Source organism: Phyllobates terribilis, unplaced genomic scaffold (assembly GCF_046119375.1).
Source record: "Phyllobates terribilis strain yellow unplaced genomic scaffold, ASM4611937v1 Scaffold_136__1_contigs__length_4911898, whole genome shotgun sequence".
Lineage (NCBI taxonomy): Eukaryota > Metazoa > Chordata > Amphibia > Anura > Dendrobatidae > Phyllobates > Phyllobates terribilis.
In genome coordinates, this window is record NW_027362896.1 from 1,883,550 (window position 1) to 1,897,813 (window position 14,264).

The 14,264-nt window shown below is 45.2% G+C and overlaps 1 protein-coding gene across 1 annotated transcript in view; it reads right to left on the bottom strand.

Annotated features, from left to right (window-relative positions):
- Positions 1-655: 655 nt before the first annotated feature.
- The window catches only part of LOC141204974 (uncharacterized), a 43,412-nt gene continuing 29,803 nt past the window's right edge, over positions 656-14,264 (bottom strand). Inside the window, exon 7 of the mRNA XM_073664015.1 lies at positions 656-5,110. Within this exon, the coding sequence (XP_073520116.1) occupies positions 3,672-5,110 (1,439 nt within the window). The 3' untranslated portion in view covers positions 656-3,671. The remainder of the gene's footprint in view (positions 5,111-14,264) is intronic.

Here is a 14,264-nt window from a genome sequence, read left to right on the forward strand (position 1 = left end):
ACTGTTGGGGATTTATTCAAAATTGAAGGCATACTGAACCGGCATGGCTACCACAGCATCTTGCAGCGTCATGCTATTCCATCCGGTTTGCGTTTAGTTGGACCATCATTTATTTTTCAACAGGACAATGACCCCAAACACACCTCCAGGCAGTGTAAGGGCTATTTAACCAAGAAGCAGTGTGATGGGGTGCTATGCCAGATGACCTGGCCTCCACAGTCACCAGACCTGAACCCAATCGAGATGGTTTGGGGTGAGCTGGACCGCAGAGTGAAGGCAAAAGGGCCAACAAGTGCTAAGCATCTCTGGGAACTCCTTCAAGATTGTTGGAAGACCATTTCCGGTGACTACCACTTGAAGCTCATCAAGAGAATGCCAAGAGTGTGCAAAGCAGTCATCAAAGCAAAAGGTGGCTACTTTGAAGAACCCAGAATATAAGACATATTTTCAGTTGTTTCACACTTTTTTGTTAAGTATATAATTCCACATGTGTTAATTCATAGTTTTGATGCCTTCAGTGTGAATGTGCAATTTTCATAGTCATGAAAATACAGAAAAATCTTTAAATAAGAAGGTGTGTCAAAACTTTTGGACTGTACTGTGTATATATATTTTATATATATATATATATATATATATATATATATACAGTGCCTACAAGTAGTATTCAACCCCCTGCAGATTTAGCTGGTTTGGTAAGATGCAAATAAGTTAGAGCCTTCAAACTGCAAACGAGAGTAGGTGTTATGAACAGAAGCATAAATCTTACAAACCAAAAAGTTATGTTGCTCAGTTGAATTTTATTAAATTTTAAACATAAAAGTGTGGGTCAATTATTATACAACCCCTATGTTTAATATTTTGTGGAATAACCCTTGTTTGCAATTACAGCTAATAATCGTCTTTTATAAGACCTGATCAGGCCGGCACAGGTCTGTGGAGTTATCTTGGCCCACTCCTCCATGCAGATCTTCTCCAAGTTATCTAGGTTCTTTGGGTGTCTCATGTGGACTTTATTCTTGAGCTACTTCCACAAGTTTTCAATTGGGTTAAGGTCAGGAGACTGACTAGGCCACTCCAACACCTTGACTTTTTCCCTCTTGAACCAGGCCTTGGTTTTCGTGGCTGTGTGCTTTGGGTCGTTGTCTTGTTGGAAGATGAAATTACGACCCATCTTAAGATCCTTGATGGAGGAGCGGAGGTTCTTGGCCAAAATCTCCAGGTAGGCCGTGCTATCCATCTTCCCATGGATGCGGACCAGATGGCCAGGCCCCTTGGCTGAGAAACAGCCCCACAGCATGATGCTGCCACCACCATGCTTGACTGTAGGGATGGTATTCTTGGGGTCGTATGCAGTGCCATCCAGTCTCCAAATGTCACGTGTGTGGTTGGCACCAAAGATCTCGATCTTGGTCTCATCAGACCATAGAACCTTAAACCAGTCTGTCTCAGTGTCCTCCAAGTGATCATGAGCAAACTGTAGACGAGCCTTGACATGACACTTTGAAAGTAAAGGTACCTTACGGGCTCGTCTGGAACGGAGACCATTGCGGTGGAGTACGTTACTTATGGTATTGACTGAAACCAATGTCCCCACTGCCATGAGATCTTCCCGGAGCTCCTTCCTTGTTGTCCTTGGGTTAGCCTTGACTCTTCGGACAAGCCTGGCCTCGGCACGGGAGGACACTTTCAAAGGCTGTCCAGGCCGTGGAAGGCTAACAGTAGTTCCATAAGCCTTCCACTTACGGATGATGCTCCCAACAGTGGAGACAGGTAGGCCCAACTCCTTGGAAAGGGTTTTGTACCCCTTGCCAGCCTTGTGACCCTCCACGATCTTGTCTCTGATGGCCTTGGAATGCTCCTTTGTCTTTCCCATGTTGACCATGTCTGAGTGCTGTTCACAAGTTTGGTGAGGGTCTTAAATAGTCAGAAAAGGCTGGCAAAAGAGATCTTTAATCCACACATGTGAAGCTCATTATTCTTGGTGCCTGAACTACTTCTTAATACTTTAGGGGGACCAAACAGAATTCTTGTGGTTTGAGGGGTTGAATAATAAATGACACTCTGAATTAACTTTTTATGTTTTAAAAAAAAATAAATAAATAAAAATTTGCTGCGGTGCATTTCCCACTTCCAGGCTGATCTACAGTACAAATGTCACAATGCCAATTTAATTCCGCATGTGTCAACCAGCTAAATCTACAGGGGGTTGAATACTACTTGTAGGCACTGTATATATATATATATATGCATAACATGGAATATGGTACTAGAGAAAGAAACAGAGATTATATCTAATAATAAACAATAAGGCTATAAAGCATCAGTATCCCGTCTGGTTCCATGTAACGGCATATGGGCGGAATAAGGTGAGCCGGATTAGTCACGCCTAACTAAATCAAACAGTCTATACAGATGAGAAAAAGTCAAATGTCATTAACCTGATCTTCAGAGAGTTTCTGTCTCTTGGTGCGTTGTGTACTTTGCCATCTGGCAGGAGCCATCGGAATTTGGGGATTCTGCAGCCATTCTAGTAAATCCACCATTGGAAGCTCAAAAGTTCCTAAAAAGTTAGCAAGATCACCAGGTCTGCGGAATATTGTGATTTTCCCTTCTTTGAAAGCTATCAGTTGGAAGAGGAAACTCCATTTGTAAGCAATGTCTCTTTCCTTAAGATGGAATAATAAGGGTCGCAGAGCTCTTCTTAATTGCAGTGTGTGCCTTGCAAGGTGTGGGAGCAATAGGATTTGAGATCCTGAGAAGTTAATGGCTCTCTTCTGTCTGGTTGCAGCCATAGTAGCTCCTTTTATTTTATAAAAGTGAGCTCTGCAAATAACATCTCTGGGATGCGAGTCCATTGATGGTTTGGGGCCTAGCGCTCTGTGTAAACGGTCTAGCTCAATTGAGTTTGCTTCATTGTCACCCAAAAGTTCCAGAAACAGTTTTTGTACTGTACAGTCTAATTCAGACGTATTTATACATTCCGGCGAACCGCAGATGCGGACGTTGTTCCGCTGGTTGCGAGTTTTAAGTCCTCCAGCCCAGATGTTAACTCCTCCAACCTAGATGTGTGGCTGGAAATGATATCCCTATGGGCTTGTAGCTCTTTTAGTACACTTTCCTGAGACTTCTCCACCTCCTCAACCCGTAATGTGAACTCTGTCTTTTCCTGCTAATGAACCCCTCCAGATCTTTTTTGGTGGGGAAGGCCTTAACTAATGTGAGCAGTCCGGGGGAGCTGCCAGCGTTATTTAGTATCTAGTGCTTCTGCCGTGGGATGGGGTGTTTGAGTTTAAGAAGTGATCTATATTGCTCGAATTGCCCTCTGCACTGGTAGCCAGCTTGGCAAGTCTTCTGGCTTTTCCCATAAATGTTTGGGACCAATAACTGTTTGATAGTGGCTGTAATGGAGGATTAGTCACGGAGCTGCAGGTGCGCACGTCTTACTCGTCCACCAGCAGGCTCCACCCCCCCCCCCCGAGTGTTTTATTTTAACGAGGCAAGACATGAGGAATGACAAAGGGTTGTCCTAGTAATGGACAACCCCTTTCAAGAAAATTACATTTTTGGTTAAAACATTTCCTACATTCTGAATATGAAAAAGGCTTCTCGCCTGTGTGACTTCTCTGATGTTTATAAAGAGTCAATTTCTGTGCATAACATTTCCTTCATTAAGAACATGAAACAGGCTTCTCCCCTGTGTGAGTTCTCTGGTGTATAACAAGATACCATTTATGGTTAAAATATTTCCCACATTCTGAACAGAAAAAAGGCTTCTCCCCTGTGTGAGTTCTCTGGTGTCTAACCAAATCTGATTTCTGGTTAAAACATTTCCCACATTCTGAACATGAAAAAGGCTTCTCCCCTGTGTGAGTTCTCTGGTGGCGATAAAGATGCGCTTTCAGGTTAAAGCATTTCCCACATTCTGAACATGAAAAAGGCTTCTGTCCTGTGTGGGATCTCTGGTGCATAACTAAATCTGATTTCCGGTTAAAACATTTCCCACATTCTGAACACGAAAAAGGCTTCTCCCCTGTGTGGGATCTTTGGTGTATAATAAGATTCGATTTCTGTTTAAAACATTTCCCACATTCTGAACAAGAAAAAGGTTTCTCCCCTGTGTGAGTTATTTGGTGCTTAACAAGAGATGATTTCCATAAAAAACATTTCCCACATTCTGAACATGAAAATGGCTTCTCCCCTGTGTGAGTTTTCTGGTGACGAACAAGATCTGATTTCTGGTTATAACATTTCCCACATTCTGAACATGAAAAAAGCTCCTCCCCTGTGTGAGTTGTCTGGTGCTTAACCAAATGTGATTTCCGGCTAAAACTTTTCCCACATTCTGAATAGGAAAAAGTCTTCTCCCCTGCATGGGATCTTTGGTGCTTAACAAAAGATGATTTCCATAAAAAACATTTCCCGCATTCTGAACAGGAAAAAGGCTTCTCCCCTGTGTGAGTTCTCTGGTGATTAACCAAAATTGATTTATGGTTAAAACATTTCCCACATTGTGAACATAAAAAAGGCTTCTCCCCTGTGTGGGTTCTCTGGTGATTAACCAAAACTGATTTATGGTTGAAACATTTCCCACATTCTGAACATAAAAAAGGCTTCTCTCCTGTGTGAGTTCTCTGGTGCCTAACCAAAGCTGATTTACGGTTAAAACATTTCCCACATTCTGAACATAAAAAAGGCTTCTCCCCTGTGTGGATTCTCTGGTGATTAACCAGTTCTGATTTCTGTTTAAAACATTTCCCACACTTTGAACATGAAAATCTTTTCTCCGCTGTGTGGATTTTTTGATGTTTAAGAAAAAACTTTTTGAGGGGAAAACTATTTCCATATTTTGAACAAGTATATGGCTTTGATTTAGGAGCAGTTCGTTTTTTAATGCTTATTTTGTGACTTTGATTTTCCTTAGTAGTCGATAATGAATCAGAAGACAGAACCTGTTTCAAAGGATCAGATGACAGATCTTTGCTGTGAAGGGATGATGGTATATCTGGAGTAATGGCATTCACTTTAATTGTATCCTGTGGGATCTCAAGATCATCTGATTTAAAAATTGAAGATGTCAGCTGTCCCTCTGATCTCCTGGTACAGTCATCTGCCAAGATAAAATATAATTTAATTTTATATTTTTAAACATTTCTACTTAAAATGTATGTAAAAATGGCAGGTTATGTAAAAATATTGAATTATTCACCAAGACAATGACAGTTCACAGTCTGATAGAAAACCTCATGTTCAACTGTTGGTTCATTCTGCTCCCCAAATATGGAATAAAAAGCCACAAAAAAGTTATGTAGGCAAAAATAATACCAAAAAAACTTCTACTCATCTCATAAAAAAACAAGTCCCCACTCAGATCCATCATCTGTCAATGTAAAACACTGAGGTTACTTACCGGGTAGCTGTTTTTTTCCAGAATCCATAACAGCACACTTGAGATTCCACTGTGCAAGAACAGGAAACTTACTGAAATAAAAGGGTAATACCTCTCCCCACATCAGTTGGGTTGCAGAACATGAGAGGACCTCCAAAATAATTATATACATAACCCACACCACATCACAAAATCACCCAATTTATAGTGCACACCCATATGGTGAAAAATGGGATGATGGGGGGGGATATATGGGTGCTGTCATGGGTTCTGGAAAAATCGTCTATCGGTAAGTAATCTCTGTGTTTTCCCTTCACCCACACCTGAGAGATTTCTGAAGAATTTGAAACACTGTAGAGAGAGACCACCGCTTGCAGTACCCTTCTACCAAAGGTTAAGTCAGCAGAGTAAGAAAGATCCAGCCTGTAGAGTTTAAAGAAAGTAGATGATGAGGACCAGGTAGCAACCTTACAAATTTGATCAATTGATACCTCCCGCTTTCTTTACCCAGGAAGTCGCCACAGCTCTGGTGAAGTGAGCCTTGATGCCGTCAGGGATCGTAGAACCACTAGCAGAGCAGGCTAAACTAATGGCCTCCCTAATCCATCTTGCAATGGTGCCTTTTGTTACCCCGTAACAAGACTACAAACCGGGATTGGGCCTCCCTCCACTGGCTGGTCATAGACATATACTGTAACAGTGCCCTTCTAACATCAATATTCTGAAATTTCTCCTCCTCTGAATTCTTAGGGTTATTACAAAAGGAGGGCAGGATAATTTCTTAACTCCAATCCAATGAAATTTTAATGCTACCTTAGGAAGAGAAGCCGTTTCAGGTCTTAATATTACTCCATCCTCATCTGTGTATGAGAGGGTTTGTAGAAGGGGCCTATATATCACTCACCCTATGAGCTGATGTCAAAGCTACCAATATGATAGTTTTGAAGGTAAGATACTTAGCCGACAACTCCTGCATGGGTTAAAATGGGACATTGGTCAATACTTCTAGCACCAGGATTAGGGACTGAAATTGGCCTGGACCTATCACAGGATTTTATGAACCTTGATATCCACTTATTGGCTGCGAAATTACAACTATACAGTGCCTCCAAAGCTGATACCTGGATCTTAAGAGTATCAGTAGCTAACCCCAGTTCGAACCACATCTGAAGAAACTCCATGATGGGACAAGACTGGAGGCTTTTGAGCCAATGGCTTCCCTAAAAGCTCCAAGAATTTTTTCCATGTCTCGTCGTAAATTCTTGTTGTTATAAGTGGTCGTAGAAATATTGAAAATCTCTCTTTTCCCACAAGCCACTCTTCCCTCTTCCCCTATAGTATTTTTCAAGGGATAAAGAGCTTACACTCTGAGAAGAAGCTAGTATGCAAGTTAATCACACACAGGAGAAGTATCTTGTAGGTATATGCTAGTACAAGGAGAGGTGGCAAATAGGTGAGAACGTGCTCGCCACTGCCCGGTACTCGCGCCAGCATCAAGGTGCTCGACAAGCTCGGCGAGTATTTCCGGGTTGCTCAGGCGGGAACTCGGGTCCCCTACCTGCATGTTTGGTGCTCTTTAGCGAGCCAATTAACATGCAGGGATTGCCTGCCACACACTGTAATGCCGTAGCCATGTTGGTTGTGGGCATTAGTGATTGGCTGGCTGCACAGCGTCATCAGGTATGTAAGACCTGGCGCTGCTATGCTCGTCACAGTCTACCCGGAAACAGGCAAAGTAGAGAGAGGTGCTGTTGAGTCAATGAGAGATTTGCTTGTTTATAGTTAGTATAGGTATTCCACAACATATATACATTTCCATCTGAACTAACAGTCCTTCGGAGGACTAATCCAGCTGCAAATAATCAGTGCTAGGCAGGAGTTAGGCAGGCAGTGTACGTGGCAGACTGCAGTGCATGACACAGCACAAGAGGGTCCATTAAACGTCCTGTCTGCCGCTGCAGTAATAATTACAGATATTTGTAGACATAGCCCCAGATATCAGGGGCCAGGGCAATTTTTTTTTTTATCTTAATCCTGGTTATTTGCTTAAAAAGCAATCCAGAGTACACCGTTTTCGGCACCATTTGCTTGTTAGCACTGCAGAATACAGCCAGATCTGTTCCATATTTCAGTAATAAAAATACAGAAATTTGAAATGAACGTGGAAAATATTGGCCTCCTTTTCCATTCTGTTGCAGTGTGTCGGTCAAGCTATTCACACTAGGTGTCTGTGAAGAATAGTATTAGTAAATTAAAACCGTGCTATTTAAAACCGTGGGTCTCTGTCAGACATATCACCTATAACAGTGTTCCAAAATCAGCCATTTCTTCCATTTTCATGTCATTGCAGTGTGTTGGTCAAGCTATTCACACTAGGTCTCTGTGTAGAATAATATTAGTAAATTACAGGCCTGCTATTTAAAACTGTGGTTCACGGTCAGATATATCACATATAACTGCGTTCCAAAATCAGCTATTTCTCGTAAACGTGGAAAATATTGTCCTCCATGCCGAGTGCCGGAGACAACTGATCCCACACTTGGACACTCAGAAGAGCTGTTCACGTTTGCATTTGTAGATTCAGGCCTCTCGCCCGGCCAGCTTCTAGCGAGTCAAGAGGAGAACGCGTGTAGCGATGTCCAAATATTGGAGCAGCCACGGTCACACGAAGGCAACAGTGGGAAAGTGCAATTACTGTCACAAAAGGTGGATGATGATGATGCGACACAAATGCCAGAAAGTCAGGAGGAGGACTAGGGTGCGGAAGTGGAAGATGAGGTGGCGGATGATGTATTAAATGACCCAACTTGGGAAAAACAGAGCAAGGACAGCAGCACACAGGGGGAGGTAGGCGTAGCACCACAACAGGCAGGAAGAAGCAATGTGGTGGCAGCAGACACAAGGTGAGAAAGCGTTCCTCATAACGCCAACACGACGGAAGTTGCCAGTACAACAATATGGTCTTCCCGAGTCTGGTTGTTTTTTAAAGACTCCGCAGATAACCCTAAAAAGGCCATTTGCACCACCTGCCAGGACAGCATCAGCAGGGGTAGCAAAATTAGCAGCCTAACCACCACCAGTATGATTGGGCACATGGCATCAAAGCACCTGGCTAAGTGGGCCGAACCCCAGGGTCCAGGATGTGTCTGCGGGTGACACCACTGCTTCTTCCACTGTTTAGCGTGCACGCCAATCCCCTGTCTATGGCGCATGCCAAGATGCCTCCCAGCCTGCACCTGTCGTTGCACACTCTCAACTAGTACCATCAGCAAGCACGTTCACGTCCTTGTCCCAGCGCAGAATTCAGTTGTTCCTATCCCAGTCCTTGGAACACAAGCGCAAATATGCAGCCAATGCCCCACAGGCCACACTACTAAATTCACACATTTCGCGAATGCTTGCGCTCGAAATGTTGCCCTTAAGGCTGGTAGAGACGGAAGCTTTCCGCAACCTGATGGTGACGGCCGTCCCTTGGTACTCTGTTCCCAGCCGCCACTATTTCTCCCGGTGTGCCATCCCCGCATTACACGAGCACGTGTCCAACAACATTAGTCGTGCCCTCAACAACGGAGTTACTAGGAAAGTCCACATAACCACGGACACGTGGACAAGTACTTGTGGGCAGAGACAGTGCATCTCGCTGATGGCACACTGGGTTAATTTAATGGAAACCCGGACTCAGTCGGACCTTGGGACGGAACACGTCCTCCAGAAACCGAGGGTTGCGGGCTCTGGGTTAACCAGGGTTGTCCCCACATTCTACAGTTCCTGCATCTCCTCATCCTCCATTTCTGAAATGACCACATCAGTCGCAAGCTGGAAGCACTGCAGCACTGCCTCGGCCAAGCGGCAACAGGCTGTGCTGAAGCTAATATGCTTAGATGACAAACTGCACAGTGCTGAAGAGTTGTGGACAGCTCTGAAAGAGTAGGCAGATCTGTGGCTGACACCACTGACCCTACAGCCAGGCATGGTCGTGTGTGACAATGGCTGGAACCCGGTGGCATCTCTGAGGCGAAGCGAGCTCACACACGTACCATGCCTGGCCCATGTGCTTTACCTCGTGGTTCAGCGTTTTATCAAAACCTACCCGGATCTGCTTGTCAAAGTACGCCGCCTATGTGCCCATTTTAGAAAGTCAGCTACAGCTTCCGCCGCCCTTGCCGTGCTTCAGCAAGGTTTGCAGCTTCCAGCTTACCGACTGATCTGCAATGTCCACACGTGTTGGAACGCTGCATTACAGATGTTGGGAAGGATTTTTCAGCAGAAGAGGGCAGTTGTTGACTACCAGCATCAACAAGGCCGTCGGTATTCAGGTCAGACTCCACACATAAGACCTCAGGAGTGGACAAGGATGTCAGACATCTGTACCATCCTCCAAAACTTTGAAGACTCCAAAAAGATGGTGAGCGGCGATGACGCCATAATCCCGCTTCTCTGTCTTCTGAAATGCTCTCTGCTCACAATTAAAGAGGATGCATTGCAGGCGGAGCATGATGAAATGGAGCAATGAACCATACAGGGTGATTACACACAGCCCAGCCACATCTCATCCCAACGTGGATTGGATGACAATAAGGAAGAGGAGGAGGAAGAACAGGAGCTAGTTTACTGCGCTATAGACGGTACAACCTGCACAACTGTCATACCGTCTATTCAGCGTGGATGGCCTGAGGACAGGGATGAGGAGGAGGAAAATGAGGAGGAGAGCATGGTCAGTCATCCTCTTGGTGAGGACACGAAAGTCTTGCCTCTTTGCAGTCTGGCACACATGGTTGAGATTATGATACGCTGCCTTTCCCGTGACCTTCGCGTTGTCCAAATTTTGGGTGCCAGTCATTACTGGTTGGTGACACTTCTAGACCCATGCTACAAGAAGAACTTTCTGTCTCTCATTCCCACGCCAGAGAGGCCTAATAAAATGGGTCAGTACCAGAATGCCCTTGTTGCAAAATTATTAAAAAAATTCCCATCTGAAAACGCTGGTGGCAGAGGTCACAGTTCGTTGGACAACCAAGGAGTACAGGTGAGAAAGACACAAATGCAATCCAGCAGAGGCAGAGGAACACTGTCAAAGTTCTGGGACAGTTTTCTCAGACCCTCCCATCGCAGAAGCCCTGATGTGCGGAGTATACTCACAAGGAGGGAAAGGTTTCGGAAGATGCTGAGGGAGTACCTTACCGACCGTACCAACGTCCTCCGTGATTCCTCTGTGCCTTATAATTATTGGTGTCCAATAATATTATCCAATTATTGGTATCCAAAGCTGGACATGTGGCATGAACTGGCTCTTTATGCCTTGAAGGTCCTGGCCTGTCCGGCCGCTAGCGTTTTGTCAGAGCGGGGTTTTAGTGCCGCTGGTGGAATTATAACAGATAGGCGAATCCGCTTGTCAACTGAAAATGCTGACAAGCTGACTCTTATAAAAATGAACAAGGGCTGGATTGGGCCAGACTTCGCAACACCACCGAATGAAAGCAGCGTAACAAACTCAAATACTGTGTCTTTTTTTGGGAGGTCTAACTCTATTTACATGTACCTCTGTCTTCATACCCAGACATGGGTATACGCTTACTGATTTTGTCTATTTGCTCTTGTCCTCCTCCTTCTCCTCATCCTCCACCACCATATCTCCGTCTCACGCAAGGGGCATTGGAGCTCCTCCAAATTTTTGGCAGCTGTTGCATTCACTGCATAGGCAAACAATATGGGAGACCCACTTCCAAATAATGGGAACATTGTTTTCAGGAGGCCCTCCGACCACTACGTCTCTTGCAAGGGGCATTGGAGTTTCTCCAAATTTTTGATAGCCATTGTATTCACTGCATAGGCAAACAGTATGGGAGACCCACTCATTTCTAATTGGAACATGTCATTACTGTGGCTCTATGTGTGTTCAAAATTGTTATTGGGGTTTTTACTAAATTTTGGCAGCCGTTGGACTCACTGCATACCCTATAACTGTATGGCAGACCCTCACCTTTCAAATGCGAACATGTCATACTCATTACTATGGTCCAGCTCTATGTGTGTTTAAATTGTTCGTGGGGTTTTTCCCAAATTTTGGCAGCTCTTTAAGTCACAGCATGGACATAACCACTATAGGAGACCCACTCCTTTATAATGGGAACATTTTTTTACTGAGACCCTCCTCTATGTCTCTTCAAAGGGGTACTGGGGCGCGTCCAAATTTTTTGCAGCCCTTGCAGTCACTGCATACGCAATAACAGTATAGGAGACCCACTCTTTAATAATGGGAACAACAAAGCATAGCCAAATGCTGGCCCTTTAAGAATAGTAAGGCTGTAAAAATAGTGTTTTTGACTTTCACAAGCCCTCCTTCATAAATGAAACAGGATGTGTCATGATGTGTCACACACTACATGGCCAGATAAGGTTGTAAAATGTTAAAATGACATTTCCCGGTGAATGCATTTGTCACAGTTGAAAGCAATACCAAAGTGCAAAAACGCATGAAAAACGTGTGAACATAGCCCAAGGTGTGGAGGAGCAGTTTTGCTTTTGCTTATTTATTTTGCCTTATATATAAGTCATTACCCTGGACAGGATGTTCCTTAACATATTTCCCAGGAAAATCCATTTTGTTTTTGTATGTTTTATTGCGAGTCCGTAAAAGTGGCTTAAATACCTCTCACAACATTGTTGACAGCAGTGACCTGAGAGTTAGGAATGCTTCCAGGGGTCTCCCCCATGCTGCTCCCAAATCATTTGAGCACTGTTCCCATCGATTTGAGCAATTTTTAGGCCCTCTGCAGACCGCTGGAAAAATGCTCGAGTTTCCCATAGACTTACATTGGGCTCGTTACTTAGACCTAACACTTGAGCATTCCAATTTGCTCGACCCAAGCATTTTAGTGCTCGCTCATCACTAGTAGCAAATCCAATTAGCATGAGAGTGTATTTTCCAGTGACACAGGCTTGTGATAAATTTACACGTAGATGAGGAAGATTTAATCTCGGGGTTCAAAAGAATTCAACAGAAATCTATAGTCTGTCCGGCACCGACATGATATATGGAATATCTGGAGTTCTACACTTCCGATAATAATGGGACCCATATTTTTAGTTTACATTTCCCAACACCTTTGACAGGATATGGATACCTTCCTCCCATACTCCTGACAGACAGGGGGACACACCTTTCTTTTACCTTGCCTGGTGGTAGGGCCTACTCTTCCATCCCTCATGGCTATCTGGGGGGCCGTGCTAGCTATGTGGCAGCTTCGACCGGCCATGTCACAGTCCGTCGTGACCCTGGTCGGCGGCACGGGACCGCTTTCCCTATGATCCCAGTGTTTCTCCCCATCCTCTCTCATTATCTCTGGAGCCGTGCTAGTCATGGGGCAGCTACCACCGACCATGTCACCATCTGGAATGACACTAGTCACCTGCACGGGCCGACCTGCTTACTAGTGTCCGTGCCTGCTCCCATCGCCCATAGCACTCATACTGACTCGCTTTAGGGGATCCTCAGCAGAAGCACCCCGCGGAGTGAGGTGGCTGAGTTCCCCTTTACCACAACACACATTTTTATTATACATGACACTGACATGATTGACAGTGGCATATACTGTAACAGTGCCCTTCTAACATCAAGATTATGAAATTTCTCCTCCCCTGAATTCTTAGGGTTATTACAAAAGGAGGGCAGGATAATTTCTTGACTCCAATGAAATTTTAACGCTACCTTAGGAAGATAAGCCGGACCAGGTCTTATCATGACTCCATCCTCATATCTGTGTATAAGGAGGGTTAAAATGGGACTTTAGTCAATACTTCTAGCACCAGGTTTAGGGATTGGAACTGGCCTGGACCTATCACAGGATTTTATAAACCTTGATATCCACTTATTGGCTGCGAGATTACAACTATACAGTGCCTCCAAGCTGATACTTGGATCTTAAGAGTATCAGTGTTATGCACACGCCCGGACTGACTGGCGTGTGCGTGTTTATGTAGTGATTCCACTGTGCCATGAACCGGAGAGTGCCTGGAGGGGCGTAACTAAGTATCTGCCCGATCCGACCAAGGTCGCACGACGGCATACGACGCCAGTGCACCAGGGAGGAACCGAGCAGAGGAACCAGGGTCTACTCCAGGTCAGACTCCGGACACGGCTGTTGACCCACACCGGGGAATACAGGAACAGGCAGACTAGAGCACAGGCTGGGTAGGGTCCAGTACAGACTGGGAGACAAATTCGAAACCGCAAACGCGGTAGACAGAGCTGAGCAAAGCGAAAACCGCAGACGCGGTGGACAGAGCTGAGCAAAGCGAAAACCGCAGACGCGGCGGACAGAGCTGAGCAAAGCAAAAACCGCAGACGCGGCGGACAGAGCTGAGCAAAGCAAAAACCGCAGACGCGGCGGACAGAGCTGAGCAAAGCAAAAACCGCAGACGCGGCGGACAGAGCAGAGCAAAGCGAAAACCGCAGACGCGGCGGACAGAGCAGAGCAAAGCGAAAACCGCAGACGGGGCGGACAGAGCAGAGCAAAGCGAAAACCGCAGACGGGGCGGACAGAGCAGAGCAAAGCGAAAACCGCAGACGCGAGGAACAGGGCTCTGTTCACACGGAACAGACTAGAAGGGAAAGGCAGAACCAGATACCCACAGGGTACTTGCAGAGAAGTAGCGAGTGGACCACAAACTCACAAACGGAAGTACAGTGACAACGAGCAGGAGTTAGGTACGAGTTCAGACTCTGCAGAAAAAGGAATGGAACGGAAAAAACAGGTAAAAGATAGGAGAGAGTTCAGACTGGAACTGAGTGTACGGAGGAGACCGACACTGCAGCGGGATACAGGAGCGGGTCTGGGAATACGGCCCCCAGAGAGGCAGGACGAACAGGCAAGGA